Source organism: Nycticebus coucang, chromosome 6, assembly GCF_027406575.1.
Source record: "Nycticebus coucang isolate mNycCou1 chromosome 6, mNycCou1.pri, whole genome shotgun sequence".
Classification (NCBI taxonomy): Eukaryota; Metazoa; Chordata; class Mammalia; order Primates; family Lorisidae; genus Nycticebus; species Nycticebus coucang.
The window spans coordinates 124,847,750-124,875,695 of record NC_069785.1 but is presented as its reverse complement, the minus strand read 5'-3'; the positions used below and the strand labels follow the sequence as shown (position 1 = coordinate 124,875,695).

The following is a 27,946-nucleotide window of genomic DNA, read 5'->3' as shown; positions in this document are numbered from 1 at the left end:
TTGCCCCTTCTTGCTCTGCCCCAGCTACACTGGCTTCCTTGCTGTTCCTCAAACATGCTGTGTCTTTTCACTTGCTGATCTCTCCATCTAGAGCACTCTCCTCCCAGACAGCCATCTGTGTCGTCCCTTTACAGCTCCAGGTCTCTGCTCAAATGCCACCTTATCAAGGAGGTGCTCTCTGACCTCCCTTTAAAAGAGCATCTCCCCACCAACACTTTCTATCCTTTCACCCTTCTCTAGTCTTCATAGCATATATATTCTATATACTGCATTTATTTGGTTATTTATTTGCCTCTCTTTATCCCCCAACCACCACCTTTCACAGGATGGGAAGACTCTTTGCCCTCCAGGCATCTTGTCCCCCAGATGTTAGGCAGATGCTTGGTTCCTGATCACTCACCAACCGGGAATTATAGACAGGCGATTTGATGGGTGTGGCCACTGGGCAGTTGATTCGCTTCTCCTTCTGGCGTCGGTTGCAGAACCAGACCCTCACCACCTCCTTCTCCATGGACAACTGCTCTGCAATCATGGAGATTTCCTCTGAGCTGGGTTTTGGGTTCTACAGGGACCAAAGGGACAGAGTATGGTCAAGACAAGGGAACTGGGGGTGGGGGACAGTGTTCTAAAGAAGCAGGATAAAACATATGGATCAAAAGCTTTATAGTCACATCTAGGGTGGAATATTGGCTTTATCAGTTATTTCCTGTGTGTCCTCAGGAAAGAGTCTTAACCTCTCTGAGCCTCAGTCTTATCATCTATGTAATGAGAATAATCATGACTACCATATAGGATTATTGTAAGGATTAAATGAAAAAAATGTATGTATACTACCAAGTGCAAGGCCTGCTACAGCGTATAGGCTCCATAAAGGTACCAGCTCTTCCCCCACTTCGTCCTTCAGGAGCACGTGTGAGGAGAGGAGCCTGTGGATGAATTATGTGGGGTGGGCAGAATCTCCAGAACCTGTGTTCTCCTCCATATTCCTTCCTCATGCCCTGATACCCTTCTCCCTTGTCATTCCTTCTTGCTCTCCTGCCTCAAAATGGGAAATGAGAAAGCTGAAACATGGAGACCCACCAGGACCTGGGGCAGATATAAGGTGGTCACTCCCTTGTTCTGAGGCCTCCCACTGGCCTTTGATTTGGGCCCCTTTCTCCTACTCCTACACCCTCCCTTAAACTCACCACTCTGAGAAGCCTAAAAAGAAGGAAAAACTCATTCTTGTCTTCTTGCCAGCAGGATGTGGCTACCAAGTCCTCAAGCCAGATGCCTTGGGGGATCTGCTGAGGGTCTTCAGAGGTACACGGTACCAATGGAGGCGCTGTCAGATGGCCTGACTAGAAGCTGTTTAGAGCACACCGATTTCTCCCTCTTCTCCCCCCTGGCTCCCACGGGACTCAGAGCTTCCACATGCAGGCTCAAGAATAAGCTTGTGCTACAAGTTCAAAAAAATGTGCAGGCACAGTATTTGCGCATGGAAAAAAGGAAGAAAAGGAGATGCATTCAGATGGCATTTGGTGGTGGATTTTTTTCTACTTCCTCATACTTTCCAAATTGTTTACAATGGGGATTTATTACATTACATTTATAATTAGAAAAATACAAAATATATCACATAAAAAGTAGACTTTTGTTGTTGTTGTTGTTGAGACAGTCTCACTCTATTGCCCAGGCTAGTGTGTGGTGGCATCAGCCTAGATCACAGCAATGGCAGACTCCTGGGTTTAAGTGATCCTCCTGTCTCAGTCTCCCAAATAGCTGGGACTACAGGTGTCCACCATGACACCTTGCTAATTTTTCAATTTTTAGTAGAGATGGAGTCTCACTCTGGTCTCAAACTCCTAAGCTCAAGTAATCCATGCACTTCGTCCTTATAGGGTAAGTCACTGAGCCCGGCCTAGAAAATAGACAATTTATATACAATGCCTTGGCTTTGCTCCCTACACGGTCTTCTGGGACCCCAGATCCCATTCTTTAAATCTCCCAGTGAGGAAAACAATGGGCCCTAAATAGACGTCAGGGCAAGAAGGGTCAGTGGGGGAAGAAGTTCCTGGAACCCGAGAGGAAGGGCAACCTTTCCCTCAAATACCTGGGTGCCAGCAAGGAACAATGTACTTTCCACCCATTTCTCAGGGCGGGAGTGAGCTGGAGAGGTTGATGCCTGGGGTGGGGGTGGGGCGCCTGTGCTGTGCAGCCTGGCCCACCCGCTTCCACCCAAAGGAGCTGCTCACATCTTGAAACCTCTTCTCCAGAGTCAGGCGGATGTTGGTCTCTATGCTGGTCCTTTTCTTCCTCTTCCTACCAAATACTTCGCTGAGGGTGGGATACGAGCTGGGTGTGCTTCCCGAGGCGTCTGATGGAGAGGACTCTGTAGGGAAGCGAGGAACAAAGGAGGCTCAGAGAAGGGGGCAAGGGGCAAGTCCAGGGCCTGCTTAATGGACCTGAGGTCCAACAACCCCTCCCAGTCGGCTCTGGGGTGGCATTTTCAGGAGCAGCCCCACCCCCAGCAAGGGACCCAGAACAGACTGAACATCCTGTGTCTCGGTGCTCTGGGCAAAGGTCCTGCATGCCCCGCACCGCAGCCCGCCCGGAGTTTGCAGTCATGGTTCAGGGGTGCCCAGACATCAGCGCATGCGTGGGTGGGAGGGGGTGCTGGCAGGGCTCCTACAAGCAGCCTTCTGAGACTGTTTTTTACAGCTATGCCTGGATGTGAATGCAGAGTAACATGTGAAAGGGACTTCTGAGCCAAAAGCCATTCTGAGCCACTTGGTGGCAGAATGTTGGTGCTGGAGCCATTTTCTTGTCAGGGCAAATGTTGGCTACGTCTGTAGGATCCACAGGAGGGATATCCCTTAGGAAGGATTCAGATTCAAGCATCAGATGGGGATCATACAAGAAATGATCTAGAAGGCTCTTTCCCAAAGAGTCAACCCTCCGATCACATCTGTCACTTTGGTACTTTGATAAAAGTCATCTAAGGGATGGCCTGTTAGGGGAGTGTCTTTGCCCACTCCCCTGCTTCTGCCGGGATCACACCACTGGCTGCTCAACCTGCCCCTCTCCCCTCCACAGTAGCCACTAACCCTCAGATATCCACTGGAGAGAGCTCGGCCCTGGGGACAGGCTCACTCCCACCCTCTTCGCCTTGGCTGGTGCTTTCTGACCAGGAGTGATTATACTCCACCATCATTCCCCCGGAGACATTAAACAACGTCTAAAGACATTTTGGGGTCTTTCAACTGGGGCAGGTGCTACTGGCAATTAGGGGAGACCAGCAACACTGCAAACACCCTACAATCCAAAGGCCAGACCCCCACGACAAAACGTTACATGGCCCCTCAATATCCATAATGTCGAAGTTGAAAAACCCCATCCTAACACCAAACTCATCCATTCATCATTCCAAAGGCTTCTTCCCCTGGTTTACAGCCTTGACCTCCAGGAAAGCCCTCCAGCCACCATAACCTCACTGAATCCTCCTGTAAACCCCACTCCTATTGTAAGGCTTTCCCGACCAGTCTGGATTGCAGTAACTGCCTGTCCACTGAACACCTACTCAAGAATTCATAGCAAATATTAGAAAAGACCTTGTGTTGTGCCTATGATCTCCCCTTCTCTGTGAGACCTCAGAGGGTCAACTGCCCTATCTCCTTGATAGGCAATTTGGGTGTCTGCTCTGTAGACCCAAATGTTGACTCTGAGCTGTCCTAAAGTCTATGCTGGGTGGGTCTGGGGTAGGATATGGAATAGGGGAGGGGGACAAATCTTCACGGCCACAGACCTAAAGCCATGTCCTGCAAAGGGCTTTCTCAGTAATAAAGCTGATGCTTTCATCTCCACTTGCCTGTCTCCTGTGTCTTATTTGTCACTTGGTTCCAGACTCAGGAGGAGAAGAAAAGGGTGCTATGCATCAGCCCCAGTACCGTCAGGTAACTAGCCCTTCCCCTCCGGAGTCCTCCGGGGCTCCTCCCATCCTCATTTCCCCAAGGCCTACCTGCATCATTCAGCCACTTCTCCAGCAGCGGCTTGAGCTTGCACATGTTCTTGAAGCTCAGATTGAGGGCCTCAAATCGTGAGATGGTAGTCTGGCTGAAGTCATTGCCATACAGCTTCCCCATCGCCAGCCCTACGTCTCCCTGTGCATGGGGACCGAGAAGCGGGGACATGAGAGACAGCCTCCTCCTCTTCTGTGCCCACTCCCCCACCATGCCAGCACCCATCACATACCCAACCAGAACCTCTTAGCCCTCTCCCAGGCCCTCAGCTTCTTTCCAAGTCTTCCTAGAAAATTGATTTATTTCTCTCTAGACTCCAAGTAGACCATGTCTATGTGCTCAGGAGAGCCAGCCCCCTGCCTGACTCTTAGTCTTCTCACCTCCACCAGCAATGTCTTCCGTTTCCCTACCAATGGCAACTGTGCTCTATCGTCAAGGAACTCAGGGACATGATAATCTAGCCCCAAATACACTGAGCCTCGGGTCGCTCTTGAAACCTGCCCCTGAGAAGCCCATTCCCTACTCATTCAACTCAATCTCTTCTATCTCCCCCCAAACCAAACCTGTGTGAAGCCCAGCTTAATGCGCCTCTGCTTGAAGGTCTTGGCAAACTTCTCCAGCTCCTCGAGGTCTCTGGGCTCATCAGCCCCTCCAGAGTTGGGGAGATGCTTCAGTACTGGGAGATGCTGGGATGCTTCCAGGTGGGGTTCTAAAGAGGATCCTGGCAGCCCCGGACACCCAACTGCCTAAGAGGGAACACATGCCAAGCAGATGCACAAAGATCAACAGATTGAATGACATTTTCTGATATTTTTTACTAATAGACCAACATAGAGGATGACAGATCCCTATGTATAGATACATTTGAGTCCTATTTTTTCAATGGCATGGAAGCGGAAGTTGGAGTTTCTGTGCAGGTATTGTAAATAACTAAGATATCTGGAATAGAAACAGCAGGAGCACCATAGGGAGGTGGCTTTCTGGGTTTTAGTCTATGACTCACTCTTTCATTCTGAGTAGGTTACTTCCTTCTTTCAGGTTTCCGCCATGAAAGGAGTGAGTAGGGTTATTTACAATGATTCCAAAAACGAACCTCCGAATTGGACCAGGAAAAGGTTCTTTGTTTTGTCTGTTCTTTTCCACAAAGTAAGGTAACTAAGATGTCCACTAGGCCTTAACTGAAAATAGCAGAAGACATTCAAGAAGTTAGCAGAGTTTCCATAAAATTTCAAAATCTTATGAGTGCCATTTTACTCTCTAAACCATTTTCCTTCATGAAAGTGCTTTATTTTTAATTAAAAGTATTTTAATCTGTGCTGTCTAAATGCACCTTGATCTCATCTGTAGTTGATAAGAAATTTCTTCTTGAGTTTATTTTCATAGGAAAATGTACCCTTAAAGCTAGAATCATGTTGTACCCAGTGGGATCAAGAATGAATCCAATCTTAAGGACACTGACCATTACACAAAGTGGAATCCAGGCCTACGAGTCCAGGTACTATGTCCAGCTCAGATGCTACTGCCCATGTGGATAACTTGGGCTAAATTTACCCTCTTTTCTCCTCCCCAGTTTACTCTTTTCCTAGACTAGGGTTAATAATAGTTTTTCTCGGCTCAGTATCCATAGTTCAGTAATTAGGGTGCCAGCCACATGCACCAGAGATGGTGGGTTTGAGCCTGGCCCAGGCCTGCTAAACAACAATGGCAACAACAACAAGAAAGTAGCTGGGCGTTGTGATGGGTACCTATAGTCCCAGCTACTTGGGAGGCTGAGGCAAGAGAATCGCTTAAGCCCAAGAGTTTGAGGTTGCTGTGAGCTGTGACACCATGGGACTCTACCAAGGGCAACATACTGAGACTCTGTCTCAAAAAAAAAAAAAAGTATATTACTTTTTCTCTCTTCTAAGATATGCAGATTTACTATTCAGATAGGCAGTCTTAGGATGAAGATGGTAAAAGGACCAAAGAGACATAAAGGACTCTTTTCCCTAGTGAAGGGTCATTTAGAACAGAAGGATTTGAAACCACTGCAAATTTAGTCTTGTTTTTCAGGGAGGAGAGGACATAGACCAGACCCTCAGAATAAAATTTTAGTCTTCTGTGAAACTTCCTTTCCATGAATTTATTTGTGCTTAATTTCACAAATGCTTATTGAGTTCTCTGCTAGACCTTCTCCTTCCCCTCATTCACATCCAATCAGTGGCCAAATTGCACTGATTCAACTTTTCCAAACCTCCTCATTCATCCCCCATTCTTATCCCCACCACACTAAGCTGAACCCTCATCACCCCTCCCCAGGATGATCTTAATAATTGTTTACATGATCTCTCTGCTACCAGTTTCACCATGCTCAAATATTGTAAGATATGAGCATTGATACTGAATACTCTCTAAAATTTCTTCCAGCTTTAATCTATGATTTTGAGATTCTGGGGAGGGCAGCCAGGAGGAGGTGAAAAGCAGCTCCACTCTGATGTCCTTATTTCTTTTAACCACTAGATGGCGCCCTCCCCTTTCCAGGTGTTTTCTTTGGCCTCTCCAGGTCTCTCTTAAAGCCAGGGCCCTTAGTGAGCCATGAAGATCTTAGTACGTGGAAGAGACAGTCTGATCTCTGCAGTCATTCCCAACGATTCCGCACATCTTCCTGTGCAGAGCCATCTCACGCAACTGTGCAGGTTGTTTACGGGGTCACCTAGATCTGGGGAGAGGTGGCAGCTAAGATAATATAGTTCATGCCTGTGTCGCCAAGTCATACACCCTGGCAAAAAGGTGCTATGTGGAACCAAGGCAGCTCTGCAAGCAGCCCTTCTCTGAGACTTCAGCCCACTAGACCTACACACATCCCCACTGCAGGAGGTGGTCTGGAATAGTGGCCCAAAGTTGAGAGATACCGACTTTGTGGTACGGACGTCAGGGCTATGGTATTCTAGTCCTGCCCTTGGAGCTGGAGAGCAGCTAGGCACAGCTGGTGGTCACTTTGGTATGTCTGGGAAGTTAGCTGACCCCTGATTCTCGGGGGAGTGATGCTGGGGCCTGTTCAGGGCTCAGGTTCAGTATCTGTGGCACGGAAAAGACTAGCCTGAGAGTTGGGATCTCTGGGCTCTAATCCTGCTCCACCTGTGCTGCTGGGTAAACGGTCTCCCTGTCTGTAGCTTGGATTGCCCCTTGTGCCCTGTTAAAGAGGTCGGGTGAAAACCAGTGGGCTAAACTCTGTTGAGACAAGATATCCCTAGAGGAAACAGGAAGAATGTGGTTGTTTACCTGGGAGGCTAGGCTAGTCCCGGTCTGTGGGAGGAGGAGACTGCTTTGCTGCTGCGGAAAGGGGAGGAGATTTGGCTGCAGACCTGGGTGAAAGGGGAGGGACAAAGAAACAGAGGAATAAAATCCAGGCCATCTGAAAGCAGAGCTCTATAACTCTGGGACCATGGTAATTGTCCCCACCCCCTGCTACCTAATCTGGGCCCTTCAACCCACATCAAGCCTGTGGAGAGGCCCCCATGGCACTGCCAGGCATTGCCACATACAGGTGGAGGCAAATCAGACACAGGGATAAACAGAGATGTAAACGGGAGTCCCCAAACCAGTCCTCCTGCTTATCTGCCTGTCTGGAGAGGGGCAAAGGCTAAGGATCTGATCCCCAGGGCTGAGGGGACCCAGGAGAGGAGGGGGCAGGGGTGACTACAGAAGGCTTAAGTAGGAGCAGTAGCTGGGATGGTGACAAAAGCCCAGTCGAGTCTGCAAAGATGTCAGACCAAACATGTGGGGTCACACAGCTCTAAAGGGCAGCGAGCCACTGGCCAGAGGCTCATGGCCAAGCAGTACATTCTGCACTTGGAAGGAAGGGCCAAATTCTGGGAGCTCCACTGAGTAGTGGGGACTGCACCTGTCTGGGGATCTCCCTCTACCTCCCCCTCCAGTAAAGCTGCTCATAAAGGCCTCTGCCAGGTTGGTGGCCATGTCAAATGGGCTCCCTCTTGAGAGGGCCACCGACAGGGCCTCTCATTCTCCCAGCAGCCATCAAACCACCCAAACAGACAGTGCGGCAGGCCAACCCTAATCTCTCCGTGCAAAAGAGCACTTGGGACCTCTGTTGTCCCCAGGCTGCTCTGGGGTCACTGATGTACAGCCTCCTCTGACATTGACCTTTATGCTCATTGGTCTCAAAAAGTTTGGCCTTAATTGTTCATTATTAAAATTTATAAGCAAGAAAGCTCTTGTAAGGAACCTCAGACTAGGACTTCAGAGGCTTGAGTACTAATAGCAATTCTAAATTGTATTGCATTTTAAAACGCACAAAGCCTTTTCACATACTTTATTTCAAGTAACCCTCAACCACTTTGAGAAGTAGAGTTTTATTATTATTCCATTTTTACGGAGGAGCAAATGAAAGCTCAGAGAGGTAAATTTCCTAAGGACACGCGCTTAGTGAATTTTCTTTTTTTTTTTTTAATCAATGAGTTTTTCTGACTCCAAATTCTGAATTTTTTTTCCCCGTGTCACACACTGACCTCACTGCTTATATGCTTGAGCCATTCCACATCCTTCTCCAGTCTTCCAAAAACAAACTGAATACACTGTTATTCCCTCCCCATGCCAGGTGTATGATGTGTGGTGTTTAGCCAAAATAAATGCGTTATGGTTCAAATAATATCTTCTCCTTCATCATACTAATATTCTGAGATGCCTTGAAAAATAAAGACAAAAACTGTAGTTTGGGTAGGTGCTAGGATGGAAGGCAGAGTTGTGTTTTGTTTGGATTCTGGATTTCCAAAGCTTCTATGTGGGATCTGTGTAACAGAGGAGAGTTTATATTTTCTCCATCACTTTCAGCCACAGGTGGTGAAGATGGGAGTGGGAGAAGCTGCACAGTATGATGGTCACGAGCACCTGTCTCAGTCAAACGGTCCTGTTCCACCAGCCCAGGACATGGGAATAATAACGCCAATGTTGGGGCATCCGGGAGTCCTCCATGAACTTTCTAGTAGGTCACCAGAGACATAATATGACCAGCGACTACACAAGGTTATTTTGGGAAATGTCAGGAGACTCACTCGCAGAGGTCCTGGCAGGTTGTGCTCAAGAAATGCTAGCTATTGTTATTAATAGTTTAGTCTGTTTGCTCTTGGCCAGGGAGTAACTTCCCCGGCCAAAGAAAACCCCAAAACCCATTCCACAACCTGTGGGTGGCACCACTGCTCTATCCCAATAGAATCGCAGCCAGGCTTCCAGGAGCTAAGCCTGAATCCCTGTCCAGGAGAGATTGCTGAAGAATTGGGATGTGTCTGTGCTGCGTTTCCCAGGATGCTTCTCCTTCTTTGTACTGCCCAGCCCTCTACTATTCCTGCACCTTCCATCTCAGTTCTCCATGAGATTGAGCAGGAGGCTGGGAAGAGGATGCGGAGAAGGAGATGGGGCCTAGAGGAGCGCTGCTGGGGTCCCTTCCTCAAACCCTGAGGAGGCCAAGCTGGTCTTGTTTTTTTGCAGTTTTTGGCCTGGGCCGGGTTTGAACCCACCACCACTGGTATATGGGGCTGGAGCCCTACTCCTTGAGCCACAGGCCCTGCCCCCAAGCTGGTCTTAATACCAGAGGGCTGTGACAACTCACCTGAGTCCCTCCCCAGCGAACATCAGCAGCGGCACTTTACTGGACTTGGTTTTGTGGACACCCCCTTCCCCTGTAGGGTTCTTACCTTGCTGCCCAGGCGGGGTCTGAGATAGCAGGAACTGGGATACGGACTGTAAGTGGCTGGGAACCAACACAAGCTGCTGGAGTGGATGGAGGGAAGCCATGTCCTACACAGAGAGATATACACATATCACAGAATTTACAAGCTGGGGACACTAGCTCCATCTGCCTGCTGCCCATCTGTCCCATGGGTCTCCAGACTGTAAGAGTTTGTGGGCAGTGACCTTGCCTTCTATCACTGTGTTTCCCCAGCATCTGGCCTATAGTAGCTACTCCATCAATGTTGGTGTTGTTACAGCTTCTGCACTCAGCCAAGCTGTCCTTGCAACATATTGTTATTTAACCCCTGCCTTATGATTTAATCAGTATGTTTTAGTCTTGTCTTGCAACTAGACTAAAAATGCCCTGAAGAAAGAGACTGGGTATTTCCCATCATTCAAAGGTTTATCCTAGAAATGACGTGCAATCCCAGTTGTCCAATGTTTTGGTAAAATTTCATACCACTTGATTAAGCTAAAAGCCATGGCTTGGCCACTTCTTATGCCTGAACTTTTCCTTGGGGTGGGAGTTAGAGGATGGAGGAAACCATTTCTTCTTGATAAAACCAATTTGATTAAACAGAAAGTCACTCTACTGGAGTCTCTTCCACCAGCCCAGAACATGGGAATAATAATGCGCGTGTTGGGGCATCTGGGAGTCCTCCATGACCCAGAGCTCTGTACCCCCGTGGGGCTGAGCCTAGGTCTGTGCATATAGAGAAGACTTGGTAAACCTTATGAGTGAAGAGCTGAAGGAATGGTTTTCCGGAGATGGGGTGGCTCTTTCTTCCCCAGAAATGGGTTCACCATGTGAATGCCCTCTCAGGCCTTTGCTGTCACTGAATCAGGATAAGTGTCTTTCTTCCACAGCTCACCCTTCTAGTTTGGCTTTGACACAAAACTTGGGGGTTGCAGAGTGGGCCCACTGGGGTCAGAATGTTCCTAGAGGTAGCAGTAGCTGTCCTCACGGGATTCCCATGAACGTGACTGGCAGGCACCAGCAGCACAGCTGCTAGCTTCTTCGTTTTGGCAAGACTGGTCCCTTTTTATCCCAGGGAAATAGAGACAGACCTACCTCTCTACATCCCCAGCCAGGCTTCACCTTTAAGAGGACTATTTTGGAACCTCCTCCCCTCCCCTGGGTCTCCAAATCTCCTTTCCCACATGGCCTGCGGGGGTTTCTCTGGACCAATATGAATCCACACAGCGCCAAGTGCGGAGGTGTAGCATCTCACAGAGAGACTGAGTTAAATTCGCTGGCCTACTGAGAATATCAGGGTTCCATGATGCAGGCTGGCATTTACCCCAGACATTTGGTTTCCGGACATCATGGCAGGTTGAGTCAGGTGGCATGGCCGATGGGAGAGGGTCTGCTGCAGGGAGTCACTGAGGTCTTCTGTTTTAATCTGCAAGTGGAGGCAGGAGGAGACTGTCAATTCTGGATGTCCCCAGGCAGACAGAAATGCAAATGGCCAGAAGATGGAGGCAGATGAGTGACAGGCTGGGAGAGGACAGAGCTGGCCCAGGGCCTCGTGGGCTGCAGCCTGATTCTCCTGCCTGTGGGTACCCTCTGGGCCAGGGCAGCTGGTCAGAAACTCACGTGAGCGCCACTGTGGGGCGCTGATCTGCAACACGGGGAGCCCATTTAAATCTATCCAAACACCATCCTGGGGCTGTGCTGCTACCTAGCATGGTTTTGCTTTCTTCACTGAGATAATAGTGACTTTTAAAATAAAGCTTAATGGATTAAATTCCTAGAAATTATGAGATGATGCTTTTTTTTCCCCTTCGGAGGACGAGGTGTTAAAATTTCTTTTAGAAAACGATGGTGTTTAAAAATAAAGCATATTTTTTTTTTTTTTTTTTGTGGTTTTTGGCCAGGGCTGGGTTTGAACCCACCACCTCCAGCATATGGGACCGGCGCCCTACTCACTGAGCCACAGGTGCCGCCCAAAAATAAAGCATATTTTTAAAAATCCTGAATTTGGGGGCAGCGCCTGTGGCTCAAAGGAGTAGGGCACCGGCCCCCTATACTAGAGGTGATGGGTTCAAACTCGGCCCCGGCCAAAAACTGCAAAAAAAAGAAAAAGACTCCTGACTTTGCAGAGTAAAAAATAGGCAATGCTCTATTGATTTCCCCCAAATTCTGTTTTTTATTTTCCTGCATGGAACCCTGTCTGTGAAACCCCAGAGTCTGGGAACCACTGACCTGGAGGACTGTCCTTCACTCCCCATTCTCCTTTGTTCTCCAACCCTCTTCGTCATCTGTGTGCCAAACTACCCCTGCAGCTGGCCGTCTTTGCCTATGTGGCTTTGGTGACAGCCTTTGCCTATATTCCTACAGGTGGGGACAAGTCTCCCTCACAACCAGTGTTGCAGTTGCAGCCTGAGGGGCCTGAGAGTTTGGTGGTTTCCAAACTTTCTCCAATCTCCATTACTCTTCAGTGGCAGCACAAACCACCCATTCGTGAACTTCCCAGGTGTCCAAAGGCAGGGCAGGAAGCACTGCTTGTGCCCACCTTCCTGCCTCCCCAGGGGTGACTGCCCTCTTGCAGCTTTTCAGGAAGTCCACTGGGAGAAGTGACCTTGAAGTCACAAAAGATACTGGAGAAGCCCTGTGATTGGGACATCTGGTTGTCCTCTGCCAGATGGAAACCCTTGGCCATAGACACACTACTTTAAATAACTTTCCTAATCCATGCTGGGAATACCACTGAAACCCTGGAATCGCTCCTGTCTGTATTCGTTTAACCTGAGTCAAAATTTCAGATTAACAGCTGTATTTGTGCTTAATCCCTGTGAAGGGGGAAATGGTACCTTGGATCATTAAAGAAACACTTTGCTAGAACAGTTAGGAAGATCCCACTGAGTAACATTGGAGACTGAGGAGGGAGCTGAAATGCCTTTTCAACAGGGGGAAACCAGTGAATATTAATTGAATAAGAGACGTGAGTAAAACCTCTCTCCCCATGGTCTCCCATGCGGTACAGGAAGGAAAATATTAAACAGGGAGCTATGCTGATCCTGTTTCCAGTCCTCTGACTCTAAATTACTATGTAGTCTTTTTTTTTTTTTTAGATGGACTCTTATTCTGTTGCCCCCAGGCTAGAGCATCAGCCTAGCTCACAGCAACCTCAAACCCCTGGGTTCAAGTGGTCCTCCTCCCTCAGCCTCCCAAGTAGCAGGAACTACAGGCACCTGCCACAATGCCCAGCTTGTTTTCCTATTTTTGTAGTAGAGACAGGGTCTCACTCTTGCTCAGGCTGGTCTTGAACTCCTAAACTCAAGTGATCCTCCCATCTCGGCCTGCCAGAGTGCTAGGATTACAGGCATGAGCTATCACGCCTGGCCACTATGTAGTCTCAAACAATCATTCAGCCTCTATGGGACTCAGCTTCCCCATGTGTTGTATGATACTGTAAGTTTTTTTTCCTCCCTATTAGTCCTAAAATGGTATTACAAATACCAATTCCCAAGTGTGCGGGGCCAGTCCAGTTTGCGGCAGCATTCTTAGGTAAAACAGACCTAGCTAACACCATGAAGCCCTGTAGTACAGAAATTGGTAAGAAGATGGTTCTTTCAGGAGTAGTCTTTGCAAACCATTCTTCTCACTTAAACAGATCTGTCTGCAGCTTTAGAAACAAAGAGGAAAAAAGGAGAGAGACGGAAAATAGCACTGTGGGGGCAGAAAGTGACAGCATGACCTGCCCCCCCCAGAAGTGGTCTCCAGGGAGCCCCCTTTCCTCTCCTGATGCTCCTTTGGCTCTGCCTTTCCACACTTAGTAAGTACCTCTGTCTAAGAAACTCCGGAATCCTAGTACTTCCCCAGAAATTAAGAGTTTCCACATCCCAGATTCCAGGGAAACTTTTGTTAGCAGGCTTTCAAAAAGTAGAAATAGACAATAAACTTATTTCAAAACCACTACCACTTTCAGGTTTTACTCTAAAAGCAGATTTTACTGAAGCAAATCTTTTCTGGACATCTTTCCCACTCCACCTTGCCCCTCTCTATCCCCCTCCTGCCCCAGGGCATCTGCCATCCCAGAGGGGAGGTGGGAGGCAGGGTGGAGGAAGGGCTGCAGAGGGAGAGGATGGAAAACTGGAGGTGAAATCCTGCAGGTACAACCGCCCCTGGCAGCTTGGCCCAGCTCCAGCTCAGAGGCAAGTGGCAGGGTTCCTTTATAGACTCATTATGCACAATGGAGAGATAAGGAGAGGCAGCTATGACAGAGCTGGAAAACATGTGCTTTGCCTCCAACCTGGGTGCTATCTGTTAGAATCCGTGCCAGAGCTTCCTGCAACACTTAATTTCAGAAACTAGCGCCATCATAAAAGAAAACTCACCCTTTCATCTGCTTCCTGAATCAATTGCCCTCCAAATTTGTTTGGGGGCACTCAAGATCTCCCCCTGGTGAATAAGAAGTATTTTATAACAAAAAAGTCCTTTGGGTGTTAGTCTGGCGCTTTTCTATGTATGATTCTTCTGGTTTTTTCTTTTGGCATCACCAACCTTTTACTCTTTCATTTTTCACAATTCATCACTCCTGGGTATGAGGTGCTGACAGTAGGGCCCCACCCCCACCCCCAAAAGACAATCCTGAACAAAACAAACTGAAAAGCATTCAAGGAAACTTCTTTCTCGATGACAAGTTCTAAAATCTCGGCTTGGGTCAATGGCCTGGGGAAGCTCCAAGCTATGTAGGAAGGGGGGGAAGCCGAATGGGCAAGTGCTGAGGCCTCCAGGAGACTTCTCTGACACTCTCAGGGACACAGAAACTAAGAAACTGAGAACTGAAGTCCCCCCAAATCCAAAAAGTCCCTTTCCGCAGCTGTTGAGGGGAAAAGCTTGGAACCTTTCCAGGCAACTGGGTGTGGGCTGTGGATCTAGAAGATGAGACAGAGAGGCTTCTGTTGGATCTCATCAACTTCTAATGTGAGAACCGGAGGCAAATTGGACAAAAACCCAATTTCCCCCGTACTTGTGAAAACCCAACCAAAACCCAGCCTGCCTGGAATCCTCAAGATCATGTCCAGGGTTTCTTTGGCAGTTCTTCTCACGCAAGCGGAGTATTTCTCCAGACTTCGCTCGGGGTAGCCGTGGGGGCATGAGCCACCACAGTGCTCTGCCTTGTCACAGCCATTGGACGTCCTGTCCACCTACCAGACAAGGTTTGTTAGTTTAGGATCTTTTCCACCCACTGTGCTGTGCAAAGGTATTATACTGAGTCTTGGGAAGTGACCAGGGAGGTAAAAAGGTATCATGAGTGATTATCTTTTCTAATCCCAGTGAACTCTCTGACATTGCCTACTTTAGAGAGCAGCAGCCTCATTCTGGAAGGCGAGCAACTTCTGAGGAGGTGAAAGCCGTTTATACATTCTTACTTGGCTTTAACTCCCAGCCAGGCGGTGTGAGGACAGAAGCCCAGGCAGCTCCAGAGACGGATATAAAGTTATACTGGCACTGGCAAAACTCTGACAATGACCTTCCCCTGGTGCCCTCTCTATCAAACAATACTACAAATGTTCCAGGGACAGAAAAACAGGTGACAGAAAAGGAGGTGTTCTGGCCCAGGAGTACACTTGGACCTCACTGATCATCTGCTTTGGGGACCTGGTGGGGTTGGGGGACTTGTCTTTAGTCCCCTCCCCATGACATTCTCACATAGCCCCCTCTGGGGGAAAACAGTCTAACACTAATGAATATATCACTGGTGATGAAAATGATCAAAGCTGTTGTCCCAGTTGCATAACTCGTTTGTGGAAAGTGTTTCATAAACATTTCACAAGAAGGCGCGTTTCAAAGCATGAACATCTCCCAACCTGCCTTCAATTACAGGCAGGACTTTTTTTCTCCCCCCCTCCTTCAACTCTTCTCCTTAGCAATAAGGAAGAGTTTCTGTTTTGTAACTGATCTATAAAGGATTGGCAGATGCATTCCTCATGAAGACATTCTAAAAATATATTCCAAGTAGTAGCATGGGGCAGGCAGGGAACTTACCCCAGGTGAACAGTGTGAGGGCTGAAAGTGCCCCAAGAGATGCTGGCTGTGACTTTGCCTGGGGGGACTCTCCTCTCTCCAGGGTTCCTGGCTAGTCCCTAAGAGCCCAAGACTCCTGCCAGGAGGAGAGAGAGACTCCACTGGAGGAAGCCGTCTGCCTAGACACTATTTAGAAACATCCTGAGATGCTTCTAAATAGTGTCTAGGCAGACGGCCTCCTCCAGTCCCTATTCTCTACTCAAATCAATGAAGACCAGCACAGATGTGCATATAATCTGGGACCATGACCCTGAGAACATCAAACTTCCACGCAAAGGAAGGATGGAAGAGAGCCTCTTTTCAGAGGCTGGAGCCACTTGGAGTTGCTACCCCCGACAAGTAGCTTTCTAAAGAGACATCTTCGTTTTTCCTGCTTGCATCTGCTCTGGAAATGCTACAAGCTTAACAGTCATGGTATTTAACGCTCTGGCTTCAGTTTTTAGGAGATGGCACTGCTAGTGCTAACACATATGTGAAAAACCCCTTTATTATAAACCTATACAGTTTTCGTCTCCCTTTGGGATATAAGTCCTGAGGCTGGGGGCTGGGGGAGCATGGCAGATCATGGTCACAAATGTTTTCTGGTGCCCAGGACTTGAACTATTTTAGACAGTGCACCTGTGGCGGAGCCCTCCTGGGACATCTGCAGTGTCCCCTCTGCTGGGGAGCTGTATCTAGGGAAGCCTTCTTTGACTCTGATCCCCTTTGAACCAGTCTGGTGGCTCTCCCGATGACCTACCTTGTAGACAGAGGACAAAGCTACCTTCTCAGGTTCTTTGGACAGAACTTTAGACTGGCCCACACAGAGGGCTGTTCTGCAGCCAAATAAATTGAAATGGCAGGAGGTAGGGTGAAGGTGGGGTAACTTGATAAACATCACACTCTTGAGAACTGTTTCCAAACCTGTTGGCTATTTCTTGGGAAGTGTCACCACGGGAGTGAGAACTTTCAGCCTAAAGGAACCTTGTGGTCTTCCTAGTCTTTAAGTTAGTCTTTTGACTGAATCCAACTTTTGTATGACAAATCCTTTTGTTAAAAAGAGTACAGCAAAGAAAGATGAAGCTTTTCTTGCTTCCTGAATTCGTGTATAAAAAGGAATGATCATGAAATCAGAAGGCTACACTTTGCTGTTCCCAGCTGAGGATGATACAAAGACATCCAGGAAAAAAGCGCAAGGCTCAGAATCAATCAGGAGCCCTAACTTTGGGTCCCATCCCAGCCTCTAATTAGTGGCATGATCTAATATTAAGTTACTTAACTCATCTCTCTAGGCCTAGATTATTCCTCCACAAAAGAGAAATAAGCCTAGGTGGAATCTACTTAAGAAATTTATAATGTATAAAAGAGAGAGTGGGAGTAGACTTATAAGCATTTAAGTATGCTTATTATGTTACTAGACCCACTTTACAGATGAAAAGACTGAGGCGTACAGATGTTAAACTTGCTTCAAGTCACACTGCTGGTAAATAAGAGTTGAGATTCAGTCTGTCTGCCTGACTCTGTAGCTCTTCTGCACCATGCTGACTCACTATGTGTGACGGGGTCGTAGAATTATAGACTCCGCAAGGTAGCTTGGGGCAGGTTGTGTCAGGGGCATAGCAAATATTCAAAAAAGTGTTGATTCCCTTCCTTCCCCATTGGAATAGGAAGGAAACATAGGCATCACTGGGCTCATTTTACAAATATGACTTCTGAAGCCTGGAGGGGGAAAGTAACTTGCTAGAGTTGCCCACAAGCTAGGCCTGGAGACCAAGTCAGGAGCTGATGAGGACAGTTCTCCTAACTCCCCACCCAATACTCAGTTCTACTGTACTGTGGTGTAGGTCTAATTGTCTATTTCTTTCCTTTTTTTTTTGAGACAGAATCTCAAGCTGTCACCCTGGTTAGAGTGCCATGGTGTCAGAACACACAGCAACCTCAAACTCTTGGGCTCAAGTGATTCTCTTGCCTCAGCCTCCCAAGTAGCTGGGACGACAGGCGCCTGCCACAATGCCCAGCTATTTTTTTGTTGCAGTTGTCATTGTTGTTTAGCTGGCCCGTGCTGGGTTTGAACCCGCCAGCCTCGGTGCATATGGCTGGCACCCTACTTGCTGAGCTACAGGTGCCGCCAATTGGCTATTTCCATGAAAGCCTTTGATGTTGGTGTCTACCCTGGCTCTACTACTTGGTAGTAACTCAGTAGCAGCCCTCATCCTGTTGCCCTAAGGAGAATTAGTCTCAGTCAAAAGAATGGTCCTCACTCAGAGTTCTCAATAACTCTGCAGGGTAAGATTCAAATACAGATGGAGCACATGTCTACTTGATACGGAAATAACACACTTGGCTTTGGAGCCAGCATTCTGTATGTCCTTGACTCTCACATATACGAATTGACTGCAGGGGTTTGATATTTGCGGTTTCAGAGGTGAAGAGCAGAAGGGGAAAGCTCATGCATGCCACGAAATCTCCATTTCACTGTGTATTTTACTATTCGGTTCCAAATGAAATCAGTACAATGAAGTACAGGAGCCCGTCACTTCTGGACACACACACACACACACACGCACGCGTGCAGGAGCAGCTCGTGGTTATAAAGCCCTACAGAGATTAGTTTCATGAACATCAGCTCAAGAAAAACAGAAATTATTATTTCAAGCATTTTAGAGACAAAAAAGCACTTTCAAATGCACATTTATTCTTCACGACAATTTAGTGAGGGAAGTAATCTTACCCAACCATTTTTACAGATGTAGGAACCAAGGCTCAGAGAACTTAAGCAGCATTCCCTGTATCACACAGCTAGGAAGAGGAGAGGCCGACTTTGTACTCGGATTTTTGAGCTCCAGACCCCTTCCTCTGCCTGTGTGAGGCAGCTCCACTGGGTCTCCCACCCAGAATTTCTAGACTCTTGGAAGCGACTAAGATGTGCTGGTTGACTCCTGCCTCTTCTGTGTGCTACCTTGATTTCATGTATGGTACAGAGTCGGGGTAAGCACCTCCACGGGTGTGGCGTAAATACTTTTCTTACTGAAAGTGGCGTTTCCAACAGCCCTGAAGGGGATTCTCTTTGCAATTTTCTGTGTGACTTGGAAGCTTGCCCTTTTAAGTCTGAGTATTGGATAAATGAAAACAATGGTTTTCTATGGTAATTTTCATCTTTTGGAGTGATCCTCTGGGAAAGGTGAGGTCCTTGACCCTTGTATTCTTATGACACCCTAAATAAAGTGAAGCGTTCTTGTCTGCTCCAGCAGCAGTGGAGCAGGTGGCCTTCTGCGTGGCATGTGTTAAACACAGAGGTGTCCTGCCCCATAAAGGTCCCCTTCTCAGTTCAGTTTAGTTCAACATTTATTAAGCATCTATCACATGCCAGGACAGGCACTAGGGACACGAACATGAATAGAGGGTTCCCAAATTAATTAGGAGACCATGGGAATCAAGACGTTATCTCCTACAGTGTGATATACTGACTTATCTATCTATCTATCTATTTATTTAGAGACAAAGTCTCCCTCTGTTGCCCTGGGTAGAGTGCCATGGTATCACCATAGCTTACAGCAGCCTCAAACTCCACGGTTCCAGCCATCCTCTTGCCTCAGCTTCCTGAGTAGCTAGTTTTTTTATTTTTAGTAGAGACACAGTTAGTTTCGCTCTTGCTCAGGCTGGTCTTGAACTCCTGAGCCAAAGGGATCCTCCCACCTCAGCCTCTCAGAGTGCTAGGATTACAGGCCCGGTCTCACAGTGTGATAATTCTAACAGTCAGAAGGAGGTACAGGGTAGCGCAGGAAAGGTTGTGATTTAGATTTTAGGGGAGGAGGAGAGCTAAGAAGAGGGAAGGAGATGAGACAGGCTTGCAGAAGAAAAGTCCCTCTGGGCAGCCCCGAAGGATGAAGAGCTCACCAGGCAGAAAAAGGCAAAGAAAAGCAACTCAGGAAGCAGAAGCGGTGTGCCCAAAGTCACAAAGGGTAGGACAGTGCCTCCTGTTCAGGAGCTAAGCCATTCAGGACCGTTGCTATCCAAGGACAGAAGATTTGCGTGGTGTGCAAAGAGGTTTAGCCTGGACTCTGAGGGCAAAGTGTGACTAGCGCAAAGGGGTGTGGCACGGAGAGATTTTAGTTTTAACCCAATTATCCTAACAGACATGTGGATTATGGATTTGAAGAGAGTAAGCAGGGCATTTGGTTAAAAAGCTGTTCATTGCCATAGTCTAACCAAGAACTCTGGAGGACACGCTGAAGGCTGAAGCAGCGGAAACCGAGGAGACAGAATGGAGAGCTTTTAGGATGTAAAATATATTTCTACCCCTAAAGTTTTATCTTTTACAGCAAAGGACTATTTATTTCAGGAATTCTCTGTTGAATGCCTGCAGGACTAAAATAACTGCCACAGAAAATAATGTGAAGGCCCCTAAACCAAACTGCTAATCGTAGACTGGGAAGAGAATCTTTGGGGCTCTAGAAGATAGACATTTTTTTGGCCAGGTGCAATGACCAAGATGGGTAGAGTGCTTGAGCTCACGAGTTTGAGACTAGCCTGAGCAAGAGTGAGACCCCATTGCTACTAAAAAAAAAGAAGAAAGAAATAAAGAAAAGAAAGTAAAACGGAAGAAAAAGTAGCCAGGCATTGTGGCAGGTACCTGTAGATCCAGCTACATGGGAGGCTGAGTCAAGATGATTGCATGAACCCAAGAGTTTGAGTTTGCTGTGAGCTATGATGCCACAGCCCTCTATCCAGGGTGACAAAGTGAGACTTTATCTCAGAAAAAGACAAAGACTTTGTCTCCTGAGGCTCAAAGGAGTAGGCCCCATACACTGGAGGTGGTGGTTCAAACCCGGCCCTGGCCAAAAAAAAAAAAAAAATGCGGGAAGAAAAAGAAGGTAGACACTTTCTAAGCCATATATTTCTGCAGTGTTGATTTTTAAAAGCCAATTATTTAGAAAAAATAAGATTAAAATCAGTAAATGTTCATAATTTTACATGTCTACATATAACACTATGGTTTACAAGGCATCACAGTTGTAGAATTTCCTCCTTTGCTTGGTGAAAAGGATGTCTTGAGACATTTAAAGGCACATTTAAATAAACAGACATATACACATATATCACATATGTATATATAATACATGTATATTTAAAGCAATAACTGGGAATCCATCTACCTGTCTCACCACCTTGAGTCACTGTCTCCCAACAGGCAATACCTGGGAGGTGGCCCTTAGGCCTCACTTGTAAATTTCCACGACTTTCTACAGCAGTGGTTCTCAACCTTCCTAATGCTGTGGCCCTTTAACTACAGTTCCTGTGGGTCACGACCCACAGGTTGAGAACCACTGTTCTACAGTTTACAAAGCACTTTCAAACACATCACTTCCATGGATTGCCAGAATACTCCCATGAGTTTGAAAAGGCAGGTAATGTTATTTGTACTTGAGGGAAACACAGTACAAGAAAGGTAAGAGGTGTGTGCAAGAGACACAGCTGGTTAGCAGGAGAGCTGCAATCTGAACCCAAGTCATCTAATTTAAAATTCAGCTTGCCTTTCAGACGCCTAGGATTTTCTGAGACAGCTTTCCCAAATAAATAAATTTTCAAAGTCACTGAAATCTATCCCTTGAAACACCAGAGCCTTTTATCTCAGTTTTGGGTAGATGTTTATTGGTTTATTTTTGAATGACGATCTTGCTAAAAGGTATTATATACATCTCTAGTTACCTTTAAAGAGTACCTGAAAGATAATTTAGTCACTGACTCAGAATTATAATTTCAAACTCCTTTTAAAAGCAACCATGCCCTTGGGGATACTGAAGTGTTTGACCTCTGTTGGCGTATGCACTATATGGCCCCAGACTACTAGTTTTTACAGCTCTGAGCTTGCTTTTTCCAGGATTACTTTTACCTCCCTCCTCATAATCAGGATTTTCTCTGCTTTTATTAGTATGCTTGCCTCTAGCATCCCTCTTCCAGCTTGAATTTGCAGCTTTTATTTGCTAAGGGCTAATCTTAAAACTAAATCATTAAACTCAGTATAACTTTGTCTCCAAAATAGAAGTTTGAGGCTCTGAGAAAGGGCCTGTCTTGAGGTTTTGTTTCTTTCTTACTCTCAGTGGGGTTTTATCTAAATAGGTGAGGTTGCTGGTTCTTCAGATAAGGAGGCAATAAGCTTCACCTCTATGAAGCTCTCTTTAACACTGGGCTTGCCCTTTGGTTTAATTTTTTTTTTTTTTTTAGCCTATACCCTTATTAGCCTGGGACAGGGCCCTACACACATGGTTGGTTGAACCTACACGACAGTTTAAGCTAAACTCTATAAAGCTGGGGCTGCCACTACCAAATTTGTTACCAAAAGGCTGAGTGGATCTGAGCCAAGGGACTCTCTAATGGTACATATCAGCTTCCTTACTTACAAAATGGAAATAATAAAGATAGGTGTGGTGGCTCATGCCTGTAATCCTAGCATTTGGGGAGGCCAAGGCGAAGAGGATCACTTGAGATCAGGAGTTGGGACACCAGCCTGCGCAAGATGAGACCCGTGTCTACTAAAAATAGAAACACTTCTGGGTAGATGCCCAGTAATGGGATTGCAGGATCAAATGGGGGGTCTAGTTTGAGTTGAGGATTATCCATACTTCCTTCCAAAAGGGTTGTATTGGTTTGCAGTCCCACCAGAGTGTAAAAGTGTTCCCTTCTCTCCACAACCACCTAGCATCTGCAGCTTTGAGTCTTCGTGATGTGGGCCATTCTCGCTGGGGTTAGGTGATATCTCAGGGTGGTTTTGATTTGCATTTCTCTGATAATTAGGGATGATGAGCATTTTTTTTCATATGTTTGTAAGCCATTCATCTGTCTTCTTTAGAGAAGGTTCTATTTATCTCACTCGTCCATTATATAGGGGATTGTTGGCTTTTTTTGTTGTTGTTGCTTACTTTGAGTTCTTTGGAGATTCTAGTTATCAAGCTTTTGTCTAATTCATAATTTGCAAATATCCTTTCCCATTCTGTTTATTGTAGCTCAATATACAATTGCTAAATTGTGGAAACAACCTAAATGCCCACCAATCCAGGAATGGATTACAGGCTTTGATATATTATATCATGGAATACTAAAAAGGATAATGACTTTACATCTTTTGTATTAATTTGGATGGCGTTGAACACATAGAAAGGAGAAGCAAGAACCCAATGTACTCAATTCTGATATGAGGACAATTGATGCTAGTCCATGGTGGGGAGAGGGGGAATAAGGGAGAAGAGAAAGAGAAGGAGGAGGGGGGTGTGGGGCCACAATGTGTGACACACGTCTTGGGAGCACCCAGCAAACGCAAGCTGTATAACCTGGCTCATTGTACCCTCAATGATTCCCCAACAATTAAAAAAAAAAAAAAATAGAAGATCAATGTGGTGATGCCAAAATAAATGATTTAAAAAAAAAGAAAAGAAAAGAAAAACTAGCTGGGGCATTGTGGCAGGCACCTGTTGTCCCTGCTACTCAGGAGATTGAGGCAGGAGGATCACTTGAGCCCAAGAGTTTGAAATTGCAGTGAGCTATGATGCCCCAGCACTCTACCGAGGGTGAGTGAGACTCTATCTAAATAAATAAACAAACAAACAAGTAGGATATAATATCTAATACTTGTCAAGGTCTCAAGGGTTAGAGCTAAACGTCTATCAAGGTATCAAGGGTTAGAGCTAAATGTCTATAAAACCTATTCTAGGGAGGTCTGTCTTTATTGCTGTCACAAAATTGTACCATGATAATGATTTTGCATACTTATTTTAGTGACTATGGCTCACCCAGCATAGAGTGTAACAGTCACCACTTAGCAAGTGCTTATTCAATAGATGTGGAATTAATGCATAAATACTTTCAACAATGCTAAAATATAGGGAACTGGGTCTCAGAAAAGTCAAATTACTTCCCAAAGGCCATACAGAGAGGCAGAGGTAGGGCTAGATTCTGAAACTAGGCCTAGCAGAGCTAGTATCTGAATTTGACTGAATCCAGACTCAGACTCTTTCTACTACATCATGACTTAAAAAGTCATGCCAAGCTAGGCTGATTTCCTTTCATAGAGTGTTTCTTAGAATGGGGAATCAGCCAGATGCTGTAACTGTAGTATGTATATACGCATTTAGGTACTATCCTTGGAGGTCAAGATGGGGTCATGTGGGCTGAGATAGGGCTGATTAACAATGAGTCATTGCCATCCAGGGGGATGTCTCCAAAGGCATGCCATAGGACCCCACTCGTGGCCTGGTCTTATGAAGAATGTTATTAGTGACTTGGATGAAGCATGAATACTTATTAAATCTCTGCATGAGGGGCAGAGCCAGCTAGTCCTCTTCACAAGGACATCAAGATTCAAAATAAAACCTGAAATATGGCAGGAAGGGAAAAAAGTCACAAAATAAAATAAAGGATCAAATGTAAAAATCCTTTACTTTAAATGTAAAAATCAACTGCACAAGTCGAGGCAACAGTTTATATTAAAGAAAGCTTAAGAGGTGTTAACTGACTACAGTGCAACATAATTATCTTTAGAAAATCCGTGGGATAGGCTGTATTAACAGAAGCAGAATATCTGAATTGCAGGAAGTTCCCCTCCTTGACCACATTCATTCTATGAAGGCAAATCTTGTTATTGCCTTTGAGGCTGGCACAACAGCACCACAATAAAGAAATAGTACCTGCTCACTGAAAACGTGTTGGATGAGGAAATGTGATCAACAAATCACCACGCTGTGCTCTGGCCCAGCCAGATCTCATCTGAGTATTGAATGTTACATGTATACTTGTATACACATGCGGATGTCATAGTTAGGGTGATTGGCAGATCCAAGTATGTGCACCTAAAGGTAAAAAGGCACAATTTCAAGGAATTGTGATTCCTTGAAATTATATCACCTATTCCTAATATACAAATTCTAGGGCGGCGCCTGTGGCTCAAGGAGTAGGGCGCCGGTCCCATATGCCAGAGGTGGTAGGTTCAAACCTAGCCCCGGCCAAAAAAAAAAAGAATCAAATTCTACCGCTAAAAAAAAAAAAAGTTTTGAAGTTACTCAATATCCACCCATAGAGGAATGAAAAAGTAAAATTATGTTAAAACAATGGAATATTATGTGGTCATTAACAAAAATCATGTAATTCTATATATACTGTCATGAAACAATCTATAAATATAATTTTTTTTTGAGACAGTCTCACTATGTCACCCTCAGTAGAGTGCTGTGGTGTCACAGCTCACAGCAACCTCAAACGCTTGGACTTAAGCAATTCTCTTGCCTCAGCCTCCCAAATAGCTGGGACTATAGGTGCTCGTCACAATGCTTGGCTATTTTTTGGTTTCAGTCATCATTGTTGTTTAGCAGGCCCAGGCTAGGATCAAACCCACCAGCCTCAGTGTATATGGCTGGCACCCTACTTACTGAGCTACAGGTGCCGAGCCTATAAATATAATGTTTAAGCTCCAAAAGAAAGTTGCAAAAGAATACATGAAGTATAATTTATATATGTGTGGGTATTTTTTAAACTCCACAAACATCATTTCCATTGTACAGTATAGTAAGTCTTTTAGACATATCTTTACTACACTGATAAAATGAGCTACCTTTGGGAAGAGGACTAAGATTAAGTAGAGATAAGAAGTCTTCCTTTTTAACTCTATTAGTAAATGTTGTACAACAAGAAAGTATTCATGTATTATAATGTTTTAAGAAAGGCAATCAGAAGTACAACATACGGAATTCAGGATATTTACATAGAAAGGGGAAGAATTTGGGGTGATGACCCTTTTCAAATATGGAATGCAGGGGCTAGACTGAGCCCTGAAGTAGAGGCAGGCAGAGTGATCACAGGGAGGCGATGCAGCCTTAACATTTCAACCCACTTGACCTAGGGGCTGCCTTCTAGGTAGACAGCTTGAAATTCCAAGAGCTTTGGCAGAGAAGTGGGGTGTCAGCGGTAGAATTTGTACATTAGGAATAGGTGATACTGACATCATTGGTTCCTGGACTTTTGAGTTCATGACAAGTAAATCTTTTTTTTTTTTTTTGAGACAGAGTCTCAGCATGTCATCCTCGGTAGAGTGCCATTCCGTGGCATCACAGCTCACGGCAACCTCAAACTCTTGGGTTTAAGCGATTCTCTTGCCTCAGCCTCCCAAGTAGCTGGGTCTACAGGCACCTGCCACAACGCCCAGCTATTTTTTTGTTGCATTTATCATTGTTGATTTTAGCTGGCCTGGACTGGATTCATACCCGCCAGCCTTGGTGTATGTGGACGGCGCCCTACCCACTGAGTTACGGGCACCACCCATAAATCTTTTCCTTTTGAGAGATCAGAAAGGGTTGTTTTATTTTGCCAAATAAGAATATTAAAACAACTAATATCACCTACTCTGACCATCATTTCATTACATACAATAAATATTTTAATACCAAGAAAAGCAAAATCTTGAGTTGTGAAAGAATTATATCATAATATTGTAAAAATGCACAACATTTTCTCCTTTTTAAATTTTACTGCAGACAGTGAAGACTGAGTCATGAGACATTGTATTACAGACACATAAACGTATCTACACACAGGATAAAAGGAAGGAAAAAACGCCCTTGTGCCAGCACAGTGGGGATCTAGGGGGACATTGCTAAGAGGAATAGACAGATGGCCTTGGGGACCCTGAGTCTGCATGAATGAGGCTCACCTCAGTGTTACACACTCAACTCAAACTTGTCTCCACAGTTTCTGAAGAATAAAGTCACAGCCAGGTGTAGCTCACACCTGTAATTCTAGCACTCTGGGAGGCCGAGGCATGCAGATTGCTTGAGGTCAGGAGTTTGAGACCAGCCTGAGCAAGAGCAAGACCCTGTCTCTACTAAAAATAGAAAAACTAGCCAGACATTGTGGTGGGCAACTATAATCCCAGCTACTTGGGAGACTGAGGCAGAGGGATCACTTGAGCCCAAGAGTTTGAGATTACTTTGAGCTATGACACCATAGCACTCTATCCAGAGTAACAGAGGGAGACTCTGTCTCAAAAAAAAAAAAAAAAGGTAAATAAAATCATAGTGATATCCGGACTCACTAGCTGTCCCTAGCCACACTATTTCCATTAAAACAACCAGGAGAGGACAGCCCCAGGACAGCCACATTACTTCTAAGGGGCATTTATAAAAGGCCCTGTTCTGGCTTTTAAGATAGTTAGCTGAACCAACTACCAACATCAAACTGGGTTGGTCAGACTCCTATACACAGACTCTGTGTTCTGAGATGTAGGGCCTCAACTCCCACCAAGCCAATGGCTGAGCTACCTTGGTAAACAGCTCCCAGGCCCAGCCAGCAATGGGTGCAGTTGAGAAATATTTACCAGAGCCAACTGGATGGAGCCCACTCTACACTTCATTTGCATAAAGCCAACAAGCTTGTCTTTCTGGAAAAAAAAGGTGAGTTTTTGAAGATCACTGGCTACAAGAAAATAGGACAGGATTAGAGCAGCACGAAAAGCAGAGGGGCGTTGGTGGCCCCAAGCCACCAACCCATGTGCACGCACTTACATATATACACACATAGTAGAAGCTTGTCAAGGTACAAAGGTGGAGAAGGTGGTCCTGGAGGCCCACCTGAGAATGACACCTTTGAGTTGAGCTTGGAAAGATGAACTTGTGCTTGACAGGGAGAGATCGGAAGGTGAAGGCCAGGGTCAGGGTTCATGCCAACCAGAGTCAAGACACCTACTTCTCTGTTCCTCTCTGCCTCCATCATTCCCAAGAGGATTTTCATTGGCTCTTATAAGCAACTAGGCTCTACTTGGAAGTCCTTAGAACCAAGGGAAAGAGGAGAACTAGAGGTCCCTTGAGAAGTGGGTCTCCCCAGATCCTATGCCCTCAGAGGCCTGCCTGAGGGAGGGCTGGGGGAAGTCCACCATACATACACCAGGCTCTTGCTGAGTTGCCATATCCCGGGCAAAGTCATGAACCACAGGCCCCTCTGCTCCCCTCCGTGCTTTATGCCAGAAAGGTACCCACCTCTCCTAGGCCACGTGGGCATGGCCAGGCACTGGGGAGTGCCCCTTCAACCAGGAAGCTGCTCTCTTCCCATCCTGCCAGGTCAACTGAAAGGGGAAGCACCAAGGCTCAGGAAGGAAGTTGGTTCTAGTTCATGTCAGAGGTCAACTCTGCCTTCAGGCAGCTTCACTGCTCCCCACTCCCAGACAGAG

At 46.1% G+C, this 27,946-nt stretch overlaps 1 protein-coding gene across 5 annotated transcripts in view; it reads right to left on the bottom strand.

The window, feature by feature from the left end:
- The window catches only part of POU2F3 (POU class 2 homeobox 3), a 94,004-nt gene that overhangs the window by 9,580 nt on the left and 56,478 nt on the right, over positions 1-27,946 (bottom strand). For all 5 annotated transcript variants that reach the window (XM_053596125.1, XM_053596126.1, XM_053596127.1 and 2 more), the window contains 7 exons: positions 11,027-11,128; positions 9,689-9,791; positions 7,260-7,342; positions 4,562-4,744; positions 3,998-4,139; positions 2,235-2,371; positions 401-562 (listed from right to left, as the gene is read on the bottom strand). In XM_053596125.1, the coding sequence (XP_053452100.1) occupies positions 401-562; positions 2,235-2,371; positions 3,998-4,139; positions 4,562-4,744; positions 7,260-7,342; positions 9,689-9,791; positions 11,027-11,128 (912 nt within the window). The remainder of the gene's footprint in view (positions 1-400; positions 563-2,234; positions 2,372-3,997; positions 4,140-4,561; positions 4,745-7,259; positions 7,343-9,688; positions 9,792-11,026; positions 11,129-27,946) is intronic.